General features: G+C 40.4%; 1 protein-coding gene across 3 annotated transcripts in view; it reads right to left on the reverse strand.

The window, feature by feature from the left end:
- Positions 1-18449, reverse strand: part of LOC122801033 (TCDD inducible poly(ADP-ribose) polymerase) — a 156929-nt gene that overhangs the window by 68289 nt on the left and 70191 nt on the right. For all 3 annotated transcript variants that reach the window (XM_044070493.1, XM_044070494.1, XM_044070495.1), the window contains exon 3: positions 2975-3143. In XM_044070493.1, the coding sequence (XP_043926428.1) occupies positions 2975-3143 (169 nt within the window). The remainder of the gene's footprint in view (positions 1-2974; positions 3144-18449) is intronic.

The following is an 18449-nucleotide window of genomic DNA, read 5'->3' on the forward strand; positions in this document are numbered from 1 at the left end:
CACACACACACACACACACGCCCGCATATAGTCATATATAAATATATAATGGGTAAATGTAAGATATTCAGTGCTAGAAAATGGGTCTATATTATATGAACGAACGCTCTAATGAGCGAAAATACCGGGCATTGAAACACTTTTTCTGGAGTCGCAGTACAATGAAGATAGGAATATTTGCCCTTTCCTCACTGTAGTACGATCTTGGAGTTGGAATATATATTTAGCGGGGGGTGTGGGGGGCTAATATAAGGTTCGATGTCCGGCACTTTCGTTCATAAGAGCGTTCGTTCATATGAACTTTCGCTCATATAACATAGACCCCTACAAAATGTCATATCGATTCCTGTCAAAAACTGATTTGATAATTAAAATGCTGACAGACCAACATGCTCTTCCAAAACATAAACTTGGAACATGGAAATCAAGAAATAGCACATTTTGTTGGGTATCAAACTTGGCTGCATCTCTCATACCCCCTGTTACTTATACACACTGATTTAAAACTGCACAACAACAGTAAAAAGACATATTTCCTACTACTGCTATTACAGAAGTCTTGCACTGGTAACTTTGATCAGCTAATCTGTTGATCAAATGGAGTCGTCAACAGAAGAGCTGTTGACGAAACACAGAGCTATATATTTGGAGGAGCTTATCTATATGAACTCTTCAAAATGTACCATAGGTTTTACACACACACATTTATATACAGAGAGAGCACAGACATACATGCACATAACTATATACACATATATTTACTTGGGGGGGGGGGGGTCAGTGTGCAGAAAAGCTTTAACACTGTACCAGCAAGTTTTACTAGTTGTTGTCTTACTGTCTTAACTGAAGTTTACTTTTTGCTACTACAGCACTTCAAATAGCAGATCCCACAATTGCAACAGGGTGCCTCTCTAGTAACATCAGCTGCTCATGTGGAACATATTACTGACAGAAACTACTGACACTTCAGGTGGCTCTACAGAAACTGCATTAAAATGTTTATTGAAATCACCTACCCCATTACCATCACAGAGACTTCAACAGCATTAGAATTCAGCAAAACTCTTTGGCTGATTGGACTAATATCACCTTTAACAGAGGAAAGTGAGGTAAAAAACTTCTAAAAGATTTTGTGTGGGGGCTTCTCTAGCACCCATCCACCCAAATTAATTATCTCACTCTCTAAAACAGAACTGACCCAGTGGTCAGTGCTACTGTCTCATACTCCTTGGTTTTCTAGTTCAGTTTCTGAGCTTCTGGCTCTGGTGATTTCAGTGTGCAGTTAACATGTCCCCTCCGAGTCTGTGTGAGAAGGGGTGTTTTATATCTTCTCTTTCCCTAAAAACACAGAGGTAGGTGAACTGTCAATTTTAAATTGTCTCTAGGAGTGTCTGAATGGGACTGGATGATTGTGAAGTACATTTTTAAGTGTGCTTGAGTCCTGCAGTGGTCTGACAACCCTTCTAGGACTGGTCCAAAGCTTTATGCCCTCTACTTGCTGGGAAAGTATCTGTCTCCTCTTGACCTGAAATTCATAAAGTATGTACAAGAAAATGAATGAATACCTGAATAATTCAGTATCTTAGCAACATTATCTACACTGCAAGTCAATACAAGTACTTCACCAGTTTGCAAAGAAATGCACGTTTTCTGTCCTTCTTATGTATGTGATTTGGGTTACATGATTTTCAATGAACAACAGTTATCCAATAGATGCTTTCCAATTCCTCTATCAGAAAACTGCTTTTATACCCCCCACACACACACACACACAAGTTCTGTTCTGCTCCAGAGTGCCTAAGAGAAGTCTCACTGTCTCTAATTTATACTTTTCCTTTGCTGACTGGATGAATGGACAGATCCACCCTCTTAAGCCATGGTGAGTGGACAGATACACCCTCCTCAGCCATGTTCCATTAAAAGAAAAATACAGTGATAATGGAATGTGTAGAAACAAGTCAGATAGCGATTTAAAGTTATGAAGCTATGAATAGTTACCAAAATGCAAAGAGAGGCGGCAACAATCTGAGACTTTCATGGCTGGTATCCTAACAAAACTTCCAGCTTATTTTTCTAGTCTAAAATCACCTCTCCTGTTTCTAGAAAAGTCTCCATGATTTCAAACATGACTCTACCCAGAGAAGACTCCCAGTGTTCTGATCTGAGATGACCTTTCCTGGAGGAACTCATGACATTACTAACCTTCAGTGGTGCTTTCTCACAAAGTGAGTACATTTTCACATGACAGTAAACAGCTCTAGAGTAAGACATATTTACAGCATCGGTTAGCAATTAATACTAATGAACTTTTAAATATTAATTCCATGTCCCACAAGTTGGTTACTCATTTCTAACAATGTCACTTCTGTCACTTACACTGACACTGAAAAAGGTATGCATCCTTAACAAATAGACATAATTTTCTCCACTGAACCATCTGCAATCTTTGCAGTGAAAATGCTAACCAGGAGTAAAGGAACAAAGAAATAAAAGTAAAGCAGTTCTGAAGTTCTGATCATCTACTCCTTGTTCTAACCCAACAACTGATCCAAAGTGTTTGGGATTCACGTCACTTAAAATGTGTGCCAGTGTTAGCAAGAGGTCAGCTGTTCATGGTCGTCATCATCATCAACCCCCTTTTTCCCATTTTCTGCATGGAGTCGGGGTGTATTGTCAGCTGTCACCAACTCTATCTATTCAAGGCCACTCTCCTACCTTGTTTGACATTTATGTATGACTGATACAGGTCTCCTCTCACACAATCCATCCACTTCTTTGCTGACAACAGCATTTATTTTAGTTCTGTAACTAATGTATGCTGCTTCTTAAACAAAACAAAGGCTTTTAATAAGAACGAAAATAATTGAGAGAGGCTTACTAACTGCCAAACATAGTAACCAGGAGTACTGAGAAGGAAGAAAAGAGAACTTTTAACATGTAGCTTAGGTATATGTGCCACAAATGAACATCCTACCTCTGAGTACTCTCTCCAACCAAAATGGTCCCTGCAGTAGTATTTCCACACTGTATGGCAACTGGAATTGGCAGCGGTGGAAGCTTGAGTTGACAGACGGCGCACTTGATCAAATTCTACTGTGTCAAACACCTTCATGGAGTTGAAGTCCAATATAAACTCACGACCCCTGAAAGTTGAAATACAAGTATTAATTAATTTCTAGGTATGAAAAGTAGATGTCTTCTAAACCATCATATCTGGGTTTGGTGCATTAAATGACTTATGTATTTCTTTTTACTGTTCTATAATTTTGAAAACCAAGGGGAAAAGTGTGTTTAAACACCTGCAAATTATTATTTTTAATAATGACTGAAGCTGATAAGTAATATCATCCATAATGATAGATCCACACTGCGACAGAATAAGAGGACTGTGTTAGGAGTTTTAAGTCTGGCACCAGCAAAAGTCAAAAAGATACATTTAAAAATTGTGTGTTTGACTGATAAATTATGTGCTTCATTATAGTACTTATAATACATACATGTGTCTTGCAGGTAATCAAGGAATTTTCACCTGAAGCCAAAGCCAATGCTAAGACAAAAGGTGAGCCCTGCGTATAAGTGAATATATTCAAAATGAGCTCTACCTACAACAATATTTGTTCTCTGTATAAACGCATGATATTTACAACACTGTATTAGTTGTTTAGACTGACAATCACAATGCTTCAAACAATGGCCCAATAAGTGACCTCCTTACGAAAGGTATTAAAAACTGTCAACTGTCCAAGAAAAAAAAATGGCCAACTGCTAAGAGCATGAAGAGCCAAAAAAGTGTTTTGAGGTGTGATACCTTGGAAAAGGAAGTAAGGCACAAATACATAATTAATGTGAAAAAGCTGTATAGAACAAAACAGCTAAAAAGGGAATAAACTATATAAAACATACAGGCAGAGAGAAACTAAATCAAATAAAAAATAAACACTTTACATACAATAACAAAGACAAACCACAGCAAGCAGTAAACATGCAGACAATGGTAATTATTTTCTTTTTATATTTCTGATCCGTACTTGCTCAATTAGGGCCAATCAACCCGTGTCTTCCTTAGCTTTAGTGTGTGTGTGTGTGTGTGTGTGTGTGTGTGTGTGTGTGTGGGTATCTCTTTCTTTCATGAAGATTAATCTTTCCAAGCTGTCGTTTTTTCGCACAACAGCTGGTGAACAGTGAAGGACAGCAAATGGAAGGCTGCCATCCTAGGTTAGCTAAGAATTGTTTCTGTGATGGCTCGGCTCCCTTCCCCTGACCACTGGAGATCACAGTAGGTAAGCACAGCTGGCAGTGTTAGTCCTGTGAAAACATTCTATCAGACACAGTTCCCTGGCTACAGCATTATTTTCAGCCTGACGGGATAAACTACTTGCTTCCTAGTTTGTGCTCAGCTTTGCCCCAGCCTCTTCTAGGCAGCACTTCATCAGAGAGACCTGACTGGGGAAGGTTGAGCCAGCCCCATTCAGTTATTTCCACCCCTTCCACCACCAGCTCATTCGGCATCCAGGCTGCTAAATGGCCTCAGGTTGCAGGTCCTACTTTTTGGTGTGCCAAGGAAAAGCCTGGGCAAAATCAAAAATAAGGAAAACACTGCATCAAAGGCACAGGTGGACAACTGTCCATTAGGAAATCATTACTGATGTCTGAAAATATCATTTAAAATCACAAGACTAAATCCTGACTGATACAGAGTGGAAAACACAGAACACAGAAATATTAAAATTAGTTCTGAAGCACCACAAGCTACTAACTTCTACTCCAGTAGAAAAGCAAATACATAAATTATTAGCTAGAAAGTTATGGCATGTTCTCCTTCACTGCGATGCACCATGCAGCTTGTTTCATCACCCATACAGATCTTGATTACAATGCTGCAGTAATAACAAACACGACCGGAAGGTTGCTTATAAAATCTAAATGCACAAAACAATGCATGTGAACACTTTTTTGTGTGAAAACAAAAGATTATTTTGTAGTACAGTAAACTCTCAGTTAACCGGAACTCAAGCAACCACAACTCCAGAAAAAAAAAATGAAGAAATACAGTACAGTATGAATAATTCATTTTTTTCATGTGTTGCACTTTCTGGTTTCCCCCCGCCGAAACATACCTTACTTTTTTTAGAGTCTGAGTTTTAAAAAGGAAGATACAAATAAAATCTTTCTCTCCCCATCCTAAGAACAAGTCAAACCAAACAAGTCAAATCACTAAAATGTCAACACTCGCTCCATACTTACTCAGTTTGCATTAGGTTGCACATTTTCTCTCTGATCTCTCACATATATTCTCTTCAGCTTTCATACATCTCCCTGATCTCTCACACACAGTCACTTCTGCTTTCATACATGCATTCACTCTCTTTCTCTCTCTGTTCAATTCATTCATTTCCAATCCAGACAGAGTGCCATTGAAAACCGTTCTGTGGGCCATGCTTTCTAGTGGAAATATAAGTTTAAAATATTATTCCAGACAGGTTTTTAATTACTGTATTTCAATATTAAAATCTAATCAATACAGTGTTTATTGTATGGTATTGTGCAGTATAGCATACAGTATTTGTCAGGTCTATTTTTAACAGTAACTCTCAAGCAACCAGAAACTACACTTATCCGGCATCTACTAATCCCGATGGGTGCCGGTTAACTGAGAGTTTACTGTATTAAAAAATTATGTACATTTAAAAGATTGTGCCCAAATGCAGATGAGTTAACCTACAAATCCATATTTACAATGTTAACATTAATGGGTGAGCAGGAGGTGTTTAAGTCACTCGCTCTCCAGCTCAAATTATGCTGGATTAGTGTGGGTAAGTAACTGTGTATTAGTTATGTGATTGCAAAAATTACAGTTGTATACACTTACCATAAATGCAAATGTTCACATGTATTCACTGTTGCAGTCATTACATTTGGGTTATCTGCTTGCAGGTAGCCCTCAGTCGGCATGATTAACAAAGTCTTGGGTCCTGCATCAGTTGCTGTCTCTTCTTCCATGACATCAGGCATCAGGTCATCAGGGGTATAAAACATGCAGCCGACACCATTACATCAGTCTTTTTTGCTGTGTGGTGCCCAAAGCAGAAGCAAGTGCCGGTCAACTGACTCCTGAAATTTTCATTTTTGAGTTGGAGAACCGAAGTCTTCAACTAAAAGATAAGTACCCCGTTGGGGAAACTTTTTCTTGCTCTAAACCAATGTCAGTAAAAGTAAATAATTGCATTTTTTTGTGGAAAGCAAATACCTCATAAAGATTTTCATTCGTACTTTGTTAATCAGGCCGACTGAGGGCTACCTGCAAGCAGATAACCCAAATGTAATAACTGCAACAGTGAAACACGAAGAACATCTGTTAAATTCCCTTATCACCCCTGCAAATGTAAGCTTGTGTCTAACGACTACAATACACTTAAATAATACACACTAATAACTATCCATCTTCACTAACCTAAACATATGTACATGTCTTATTTAATTTATTTACTAATTTTTTTTGTTGACTGGGTTAGCTTAACTAGATCTGTGGCCTATTTTAGGGGGGAGACTCATGTAGTATTTCATTTATGAATGAGATATGACCCTGCAAGCTGCTGTAGAAAGGCTACAAATTGCAATTTCAGGAGTTAAAAGGCTACGTCCTTGAGTTTTGCTAAACCTCCCAGTCTGTATGCCTGTTAAAATGAATGGCAGCAATATACTGTAAAATGTTCATATTAAACACGCACAAAAGAAATTAATGATTTTTTTTTGGTATTGCCAGAGTGATTCCTTCCTGTCAAACCTCTTATTTATATTAGTATGAGTTAGTAAACATTATGGAAATTGCTGGATTATTCGAATAGTTGCTCTATATGCACCAGTTTAAATGTACACAGCTATGAAGTTCTTTTTGAATAATTCACACGCAATCTGTATATTCATTTTTTGATGTATGTTACTCACTTAAACACCGCGGTGGTGCAGCAAAAACGTTGTTGCCTCACAGCAAGAGGTTCTCCCGTTCGATTCCCGGCTGGAGCACCTTCTGTGTGGAGTCTGCATGTCCTCCCTGTGGTCGAGTGGCGTTCGAAAGACATGTGTGAATGGGCGTGCCTTCGTTGAAAGTTGGGCGTTGAGCTGGCACCTCAGCACCATAAAAATCTACTGCCAATCATTAGCGGATCGGAGTTCTGCTGTGGCGACCCCCTAACCAGGAAAAGCCGAAAGAAGAACATTATATTATGTACTGGCAAATGTATGGTGATGGAGGTTTAACATGATTACTTATTTAACTGTTCATTCACATCATTTTGTTATAAAAGTGCCTTTTTTAGGCAAGGTTCAAATGACAAATTCACCACAGTAGCAGGAACAGGCAAGCAAAAACTGAGGGTAATGCAACTCAATGCTAGAAGTCTAAATCTCAAAATGCATTCACTCGAGGCACTCCTTAAAATGGAGAACATCAATATCTGTGCAGTGACTGAGACCTGGTTCAAGGCTCCAGAGAGCACCCCTACACTACCAGGCTATAACTCATACCACACTTTTCAGGCCATGTAACCTGGACCGAAACACCAAAGGCGGAGGTGTGTCCATATTCATTAAGAATATCCACACCTCCAGGCTAGTTGCTCAGCATAATGCATCCGAGGTTATCCAAGTGAAACTAACTCTGGGCAAAACTGCAATCCAAATTGTAGCTTGCTACAGATCCCCCACCATGTCCCAGGATTCAAACTCCTCTTTTCTTGATGTACTGGAAAATATTAGGGTTCAACCAAACACCCTAATAATGGGCAACTTCAACTACCCCACCATTAACTGGGAAAACTACTCGTGTACCAACTCCTTAGCTCAACGCTTTCTGGAATTCATAAAGTCCAATGCCCTGGATCAACTTATCAACACCCCCACCAGGGGCAACAACATCCTAGACCTAGTCATTACCAACATAAGTGACCGGTGTTCCACACCTGAAGTCAACTCCTCATTGGTCAGATCTGACCATAAGCTAATCACCCTTGATATCCACATCTCGCCTCCACCCCCCATTAAGGAAACCACGGTAAAAAATTTCTCCAAAGCCAACTTCATGCTTCTTAAGACAGAAGTGGTGAACTTCATGACACCCATTCAGATGGACAATACAGTTACAACTGCTGAATCCTACACAAATGCACTCTATAAGCACTTACATGAGTGCATGGATTGTGCTATCCCAAACAGAACCAAGACGCTATCCTCTAAAAAAAGAAGCTAATCTGGTGGTCCCCTGCCATAAACAAATTGTACAGCAGATGGAAGAAACTGTTGCAAAAGAGAGTAAAATCCCATGAGTGGAGGAGCTCCCTGGTCAGCCTCAGTAAGAAGCTGAGATCCCTTATAAGATCCTCCAAAGCTAGCTACGAAAACAAAATCGCCAATAATTCTAAGGACAACCACAAAGCATTCTACAGCTATGTCAAGAATCTCGATGGTAACACCCAGATCTGCTCTGAGTTACAGCACAATTGCACGGAAATTACAGAACCAACTGATATTGCCAACATCCTGGCAGATAGGTTCAGTGCTAACTTTACCCCCCACCCCCTAAAGGTTCAGTGCTAACTTTACCCCCCTCACCCCCTAAAGGTTCAGTGCTAACTTTACCCCCCCCACCCCCTAAAGGGCCCATATCTATACAGGATGAATGCAGAGTCCCTGTAATCACAACCAAGCAGATAAAAGCTGCACTCTCTAAAGCCAAAAACACAGCATCCACGGGACCGGACAACATCCCAGGCTGCGTTTTACATGAACTTCAAAACGAACTGGCTCCCCACCTAAGCACCATGTTCAATAATAGCCTTGCATCAGGCTTTGTGCCCACTGAATGGCGCACAGCAACAGTTATCCCACTCCACAAAGGGGGAGCCACCAGTGATCCCGGGAACTATCGCCTTATTAGCCTGACGAGCTTGGTCTGCAAGGCCATGGAACATATCATCATGGAACTCATAAACAAAGATATTGACAGCCTCCAAACTCTGGATCCCACCCAGTTCGGGTTTGTGAAAGAAAGACCATGCCTCCTGAACCTGATCGACTTCTTTGAGGCAGTCACCAAAGCCGTAGATGAGGGTAAGGTGGTTCACACAGCCTATCTTGACCTCGCCAAGGCATTCAACACCATCCCCCATTCTGGAATTATAGCTAAACTCACTAAACTAGGTATAAATGTCTACGTCATAAGATGGGTTGCCAACTGGCTCACTGACAGAATCCACACTGTAAAAGTTGCAGACTCCAAATCTGACTTCAAACCACTGACAAGTGGAGTACCACAGGGTTCAGTCCTGGGACCTCTCCTGTTTGGTATCTACTTCTCAGAAGTACAGGCTAACACAGAAGGCCTCTGGCTAACGAAGTTCGCAGATGACTGCAAACTAGGAGCCATAGTCAAGTCCCCAAACGATGTGGACATCCTACAGAAGGGCCTCACTGAGACAGACTCCTGGTGTCAGAGCCATGGCTTCAAGCTCAATGCCAAAAAGTGCAGTGCCATCCCCTTTGGTAAAAACTTTGTACCCATGAACTACCACATATGCAGCAATCTACTTAACACCGAATGTGTGATAACAGACCTTGGGACCCAGGTGGATAGTAGTCTCTCCTTTGACAGTCACATCGCTACAGTAGTCAGGAAGTCCTTCTACGTGGTGCACCTCATCATAAAAGAGTTCTCATCCAGGAAAAAAGAGGTCATTGTTCCCCTCTACTCTACACTCATTAGACCCATTACAGAGTGCAACGCTCCTTTTGGAATGTACCTCACAAGACATCTGCAGCAGCTGGAAAGGCCACAGAAGTACCTCACAAAGAGGATTACTAGCCTCAAACAAATGCCTTACACTGACCATCTAAAAAAACTCCAGCTTTACTCCATAGCATATCGCCTATTCCAAGGTGATCTCTGCCTAACATATAAAGCTATGTCAAACCCAGAGCTGTTGGACATGCTACACCTAAAGAAATCCCAATCCCTCCGAGCTACACGCTCTAGGGACCTAAACCTTGTCACCACAATAAAACAGGACATGCTGGAGGGATAGATTCCTGTCCCAGAGACTTTGCGTACTCTGGAACAGGCTACCCATCTATGTCTAGCAAAGTTATTCATTAGCACTCTTCAAGAATAATCTTGTCGAGTGGATGGGAGATAGTTAATACAACTCGGGAATCACTTCTTTGTCTCTGCTCGACAGTGGCACAGGAAAATAACTTTCTTGGGTGGCTTAAGCCAGGGAACCTTGTTGGCTAAGCTTACGAAGGCCCTTGGGCCGATAGCCTAGTACCTACCTATGAACCTACAAAAAGCAGGATACTTGCAGCTTCTCACAATGAAGAAGCTTGCATAACAGGAAGTAAAACCAGTTTATGGACTTAAACAGTAAAGTGTTTCTGGTCAATATTTGGAAGTCTGGTCATAGAATACTAAAGCAATGGATTACATTTCTCTCTCTCTCATTATATACACATATACATAAATATAAATGTGTGTGTGTGTGTGTGTGTGTGTGTGTGTGTGTGTGTGTGTGTGTGTGTGTGTGTGCGTGCTTGCGCATGTGTGCTTGCATGGAATACCCAAAGAAAACCCATGTTGAAAAAGCAAAAGTAAGCAAACTCCAAAAAAGCAGTAAACAGAAACCAGACCTGAATCATGGTACACTACTCCAGGAGTACTGATATCTAGAACTGTCATGGGCACACAAAATGCCTAGACTTACATTAGGTACATTGAGGAGTTCTCGACTGCTGCCAGGTGCATTTGTACCTGCTTGGCTGCCAACAATTACACCAATATTGGTTGGACCAATACCAGGCACATAGGCATCCCTGCAGCTGACTCTGGACTTTTCTACATAAGCACCATCATATCCTGAGAAGATTAATCCAAGATAAACTGGCTAAGACTTGCCTTGGACCTGTAAATCTGTAAAGTCCACCCCCTGCACCCCAGGGCCTGGAAATTTATTTGGAGTAAGAGTCCTAGTAGGTATACATCTCTTTAGTTGTTTTATTGTGGCAACAGCTGGCCATAATCTGTGAATGGAAACAATGTGGATCTCTGGACTGGTGTAGGGAAAAAAGTGAGCTTAGCTTCCATCAAATAATGCTCTACACTGGATGGCTCTGAAGAATCCACACTTGACATACTCAAGGAAGGCAAACCCATGCATTTTAGTGCTTTTTCAGCTTTAGATACCCAAGAATGCAGGTTGGTGTTCCAACAGGATGAAATGCCTTTTAATTCAGTGTTTGTCTTAAAGGAAATTCTTGTGATAATACGTTCAAATTCTTGTTGTAATCTGCTTACTGGCATTGTCACTTAGTCGCAGACTGAAAGTCTAGGGCAATCAGCTTTCTCAAAGACTGAAAGGACTTAGTAAATAGACATATCTGTTTGTGGTGCCTGTTACTACAGTCATTAAATCGGATACACATTGGACAACTATCCCAGTCCCAAACTAAAGAAACAACTTGAGCTACTGCTGGCAGATGGACTATGGCTAAAATATGCTTGGCTAGCAGAAATTAAGGGCATCCTTAAAAACTAAAGGGTCTAGGACAGACATGGAGGATGGGGCAAACATATAACAAAGCTTCAGATGAACCCCAAACAAAGTTAGAATACAGAAGATCAAAAAGGCCAAAAGTAAAACGAGGCGGCCCAACAATACTTCCTGCCAGGTGAAGCTTCTACAACAGGAAAAAAAAACAGAGCTGAGTAACAAGGAACATTGTACTCTGAGATGCATTATTGTGTGTATATGGGGGGGGGGGGGTAGCAGCCTGGAAAATATTTACCTGCTATGCCTTCTGACAACAGCCACCTCAGTCCTAATAAGTTGCATTCCATGAACTTCAGATTGGGTGGTCAGGTCTGATCACCACATCTTTATATAACTAACCATTAAACCATCAGTACAATCTGAAATTGTTACAAAAAGTGAAAAAAAATCTATATATAAAAAAAATTTGTTAATGTGGGCTCAGTTAATAATGACTTTTTAACTGCTGACAACTGATGCACTGACACACACACACACACACACACACACACACACACACACACACACACACACACACACACACAAACACACATATATATATGTGTGTGTGTGTGTGTGTGTGTGTATATATATATATATATGGGTCTACCTGACATTGCCGACACTCCAGAATGCCGACAACTATATGGCCGACACCATCCAACATTCGGAATGCCGACAGTGCGGAACTGGTATCTCACTATAGTGCAGAATGGAAAGATTTCCATTCCTGTACTGTAGTGCGATCTTAGAGTTGGTATATTAAAGTTATGGGGGTGGGGGTGGGGGAGGTGCCCCCCCCCACAGGGGTGCAGGAGGTAGAGCCCCCCTTCTAGCAGTTGAAAGGAAATTTTATTTTCCTTTTACATGGTCTACTTACAATGTCGAGATTTCAGATGTCGGTCATATGGTGTTGCCCATCTTGTCGTCGGCATTCTGAAATTTTGGCATTGTGAAGTAGACCCATATATATATATATATATATATATATATATATATATATATATATATATATATAAAATCTAATATATATTTATATATATATATATATATATATATACATATTTATTTATATACACACAGACATGTATGTATATATATATGTATATGGGTCCCCTTCAGAAGCTTGAGTTTTCAGAAACTCGAAATTCATATTGCTGGGGCGATATTGTTGAGTTTCCAAAAACTCACAGCTTTTAAATGGAGATAGCGGTACAGTGAGGATTGGGGAATTTACCCTCTTTTCCCCACTGTAGTGTGATCTCGGAGTTGGTATATATAATACGCAGGGGGTGTGGGGGGCTTGCCCCTCTGTAAAAAGTAGAAAAAAGGTAGAATTTTTTTTTTCAAGTTTAGAGTTTTCAGAAACTCAATCATCTCGACAATATGAATTTTGAGTTTCTGAAAACTAGAACTTCTGACATATACAAGTGCTTGTGTGTGTGTGTGTGTGTGTGTGTGTGTGTGTGTGTGTGTGTGTGTGTGTGTGTGTATGTGTGCATGTGTATGTTCAAGTGACCCTTTTCCTAATCTAGTACCTTTGGACACTGTACATGGTTAAAACCTCAGGCTGCGTGGCACTGATTTAATCCACCTGCCATGCCCGGCACTAGTGTGCCCACATCAGTATAATATGTACTAAATGCTAAGTATATCAGCATTTGTTAAGGATTCGCTACATCTCCTAATGCATACATTAACAATGCATGTGGGACAGTAAGTACTTGCTGAGTAAACATTAGGACACTCTTTCAATTTTAACTAGCTGTTAAACCACCTCTGCTCAGTTCTTACACCACTTGGCCTTATGCCTTATCCCATTTGCTTATCAAAGTCCACCACTTTCAATTGTCTATAGACAGAATGGTGAAAGGCAAGGTCTACCACCCCATCCTGTGTAGTGGCAAGCAACCTAGACCATGCCACCTAAGCTCATACGCAGTATGTCCAAAATTTATTATAACTGTGGCAAGGATTACTGCATAATTACTCATTAAAAAGTGAAATCAACTCGCTATCTAAATCTATAAATTATCAGACAGCAAATATTATACTAAAATTAGTAAACAATGCAGCAAGGATTATTTATGGTAGTTAACCACTTAAAAGGAATCTGCAAAGTAAATAAATCTGTATGTCATCAACAGCAAATATGAGTTGATTAAAAAGCTAACTGACTGGTATTAGTTCATTACAGCACACTTTACTACCCTTTATTAAGTGTATTTTAGCTCTTAATATTTAGTACTCCAGTAATAACCTAATGACTACAATTCTAACCAGAGAACCCAAACCATAGTACTTGTGCTACATGATGACATGACCGGGATCACAGCTAAGCCATAAACTTGTTTAACATAAAGTGCACACGGTGACACAGTAAAATGGAAATCGTAAAACAACTCAAAATCAACACTACACTTTAAATGACACCCCACTCACTAATGCTTATTACTTAAAAAATGGTTAATTAAGCAGAGAAGTAAGAGGGCAACAGTCCGTATCACAACAACTGTATGTAACGAGTACACTTAATAGAATGTTGTGTTGATACACATTAGTATGTATCATGCACTGATATGTGTTATTAAAGGTCAGCATTCTGCTTATTTAATGCATTTTCATCAGCAGTTCATTTCCACTTACTTTGCAAACTATGTTACATTCATCAGCCATGGTGCAAACGTGAAGTCAGTAACTGTGTCCACGACCAAATCTGTGTCGAATTCCAGAAAATGACAGTTTACAGCTAAGTGATCCCTTCTACTTCTTAGAAGTATAATCCCTTATGAAAATTGCATGTCTTAACCCAAATGTGCTGTAAATTCAGAATTTAACTGGATCCCAAGGATCCATCCTTGGACCCCTACTCTTCTCCATTTTCACCAATAATCTAGCCTCTGCCACCAAACATGGCACACTCATACAATACGCAGATGACTCAACCATCATCTGCTCAGCCCAGTCCCTACCCAAACTGCAAAACGTCACACAGGAAGCCTTTTCCTCTGTTGAAACTTGGTTATCTGATGCCCAATTAATACTCAACCCAAACAAAACTAAACTACTCATCTTCCAGCCCACCAAGCATACTCAAAACAACTCTCACTTTATCACAGCAAAAGACAACACCACTATACACCCAACAGTACACACCAAATTGCTAGGAGTGGAAATAGACAATAAATTAAAATTTGACATTCACATATCCATGGCCATAAAACAAGTCCACAAAAAACTATGAGCATTATATAGAAATAAGCAACTTCTCACCAAAGCAGCAAAGATTTCAGTAGCAAATTCCCACCTTATCTCCACCCTACTTTATGCCTCTCCAATATATATACCACCAACCTAAAGCAATGCGATCTAAACAAGCTAGCGACCTGCTACAACAAAATCGCCAAATTCGCCATAGGGGCATCCTACCGTTGTCACCACTGTCTCTCACTTGCTGAACTGCGCTGTCTTGAACTCCCTCACCCCCTTCAATGGTATCAACTCACACTCGCCCATAAACTAGTAAACCATCCACTAAATGTCCCATCCCTCCAGAATCTACTCCAACCCAATCACACCACCAGACCACTAAGATCCAGCAACAAAAATCACTTGCAGGTCACTAAAGCCAATAACTCTGCTGGTGAAGCACTATTCTCTTGCACCATAGCCAAATTATGGAACTCCCTCCCACCCACAATTACCTCCGTACCATCATGCACCCACTTCAAAACTTTACTAAAAGCGCACCTAAAAACATGCTGGCTATCTATGCCCTTGCAATTCCCACTCTAATATCACCCACACCATCCACCCACTACCTTTCTTTCCACCCCACTAACTACCTTGATTATAGCAAGCTCGGATGCTCATAAGCCTAACTGCTTATTATACAGCAGGAACTTCTTATTGTAACAGTTGTTAATGTCTGTTATGTACTTCGCAGATGATAAAGATTCTAGTTGTCTACTGATGTACTGTTCTTCATCTGTAACTATGTTTGTAATTGTTAATTGCTATGTTGATCAAATTCTTATTGCTATGTAAATCCAACGTAACTACTATCTGTATATTTTAACTGTGGAGCTTTTCTCCTCGGGCCTCCGCTGAAAATGGACCTACGTCCAGTCGGACACTCCCGGTCAACAAATGTAAATAAATAAATAAATAATAACTGCAAAATTCTTGTTACTAAAACACTAAATAAAAATTGCTTTAGTACAGGAGAAAGCTATGATATGACTGTATTGTAAAAGCAGAAGATGTGAAGGTTCCTGTCCTTGTTTGAAGTGTCTGCATTAGTCACTTTAGCTGCAAGCAGCTGAAAGACATATATACTATTATCAAAATCCCTTAAACCCCCAAAGAGTATAACAAGCTGACAGCATTGCTCTTAACATGCCATATAAAATACTGCTGCATGCTGTAGGGGACCTCTCTTTCACCCATGTACCTCTTTTTTTACATCTCACAATAGCTAAACAGAAATAAATGTTCATGTTATTTTTCAAGGACAGCCTCTCCTTCCATCATCCTGTAATCAGGAAACTGGAATAATGCACACCTGCCCTGCCTGATAACCAAAATACTGCTTAACAGCAAAGTACACCATGGCATCTATTATAAATCATGTGTTATGTAAAAATCAAGAGACAATATGCAAATCAAAGTTCATGTCTGTGTCATGTAGATAATGTTGCTGGGAGCACACAGCAAACTTACTCAGAATCAGAGTACTCTGTGTTCCACATGCAGGTATTTTAGTTAACCTCTAATGTGCCCCATCCTATTAACCAGCAGTACAAAAAAAGTTTGGATGAGTAAAAACAAATTTTTTTTTTGAAAAAGCCCCAAAAACCAAGGTAGCTGATCAGTACCTTGGCTGTGTCCCTGAAATATTAAAGTCGCATTGAAACTTGCCTTGACCACTGTGAAGAAATGGCTGTCTTTTAAAGAATATTGGTCATGCTCTGAAGCATCTTATTTTAAAATTCATTTTATTCTGCTATATTCCTCATTGTATTGCTGCAAGTGAGTTTGCAAAAATGAAGATTATAGCGTACTGTATGACAACTTCAGGAAAATAAAATATAAAAATAACTCACTTTTTGCATCAAAAACCGAATAACTTGGTATTACATATGATTATGGCATTATATGCAATTTCAAGGGTTTGTTAATCACACTTGCTTCAGGACATGACCAGTACACTTTGACACTACATACATTTCAGAGATTGCTGTCAAAGAGACAAGTGTGAAGAAACCGTCACAAAGGCAAAAGCACAGTTGTGTACTGTAAATGTAGATGTTCGAATGTATTCACTGTTGCAGTCCTGACTTGTGAGATTTCCTGCTGTGGAAGCCCTTGGCTGGGCCGACTACCAGAGTAAAAATCTCCCACCTCCTAAGACCGGCGGACGCCCTATCCTGACGTCAGTATGTTTGGGTATGAAGAGAGTCAGCTGAGCCATGACATCAGTCTTTTCTTGCTGTCAGAACCCAAAGCAGTGTTTTAATGTGTTGATTGGTCTGCACCAGAGAGTAGTCTTCTAAAGCTAAGTACCCCGTTGGGAAACGCTTTATCTTGCATTAACTCATGTCAGATAAGGTTAAAAATGGTCTCCACTGTGGTAAGCAAATTCCACACCAAGACTTTCATACTTTGTGTGTCACCTGTCTTGACCCAGATCACGGCATCCCTAGTTGCTGTCTTTGTGCCCATTTCAATTCTAGGACTATCAGGTGCAGGGCTGAAATCTTAGTTAGGCATCTTAGTCTGCAATATTCTTTGCATCGTTTGATGGTGTCCACCAGTTGTCCCGAGGTTGAGCTCCCTAAGCGTAAGAAGGACAAGTAAAAAAGACCCAAGCATAGGGCCTCAGACAACAGCCATTTACCATCTGCAAGTCCTCCAAGGCTTGATATTGTTGAGGAAGGCAAGGCAATTTCACAGCCCCCTCCTGCAATGGAGGTGGTAGCAGAGGCCTCTGTTGAGACCCTTACAGAGTTCAACATGTTGTCGGGTCCCTCAACTTCTACACAGGCCCTGGCTTTCACTTCATTGGTCGAGTCTGGTATCACTCAGCGGACCTCGGCTTCTGGCGAGCAATCTTGTACCGGTAGTATTCATTTCAGGAAGGCACATGCAAACTGAAGGAGGCTGATAGAGAAGGCAGCATATGCACACTGAAGTGCGAGCCTGAATTTTGTGCACGTGTGTGTGTGTGTGTGTGTGTGTGTGTGTGTGTGTGTGTGTGTGTGTGTGTGTGTGTGTGTGTGTGTGTGTGTCTGTATGCCTGTGTAAATGCAAACAGTGGTGGATTACAACAGGGGCAATTAAGGCAGTCATTAAGTCAGCTTAAGTGCAGAGCATAACAAGTGATTCAAAACTACTTTTTTTTTTTTTTTTTAAGAAAATTAAAAAAACTAAATGACAGGTACCATAAATATTTGGCATTATATAATATTTCTAGTTTCTTATTTGTTTTGGGTATGACAGTCTAAATCATCATCATCTTCTTTTGGCTGTTCCCGTTAGGGGTCACCACACTGGATCATCTGTTTACACTTCTTCCTGTCCTCTACATCGTGCTCTGTCACACCAGCCACCTGCATGTCCTCTCTCACCACATCCATAAACCTTATCTTAGGCCTTCTTCTTTTCCTGTTACCTGGTAGCTTCATCCTTAGCAACTTTTTCCCAAAATACTCAGCATCCCTCCTCAGCACATGACCAAACCAACGTAATCTTGCCTCTCTGGCTTTGTCCCCAAACCTTTCAACCTGGGCTGACCCTCTAATATACTTATTCCTAATCCTGTCCACCCTCGTTACACCCAGTCCAAATCTTAACGTCTTTAACTCTGCCACA

Source organism: Protopterus annectens, chromosome 4.part1 (genome assembly GCF_019279795.1).
Source record: "Protopterus annectens isolate FY-2018-M chromosome 4.part1, PAN1.0, whole genome shotgun sequence".
Classification (NCBI taxonomy): Eukaryota; Metazoa; Chordata; order Ceratodontiformes; family Protopteridae; genus Protopterus; species Protopterus annectens.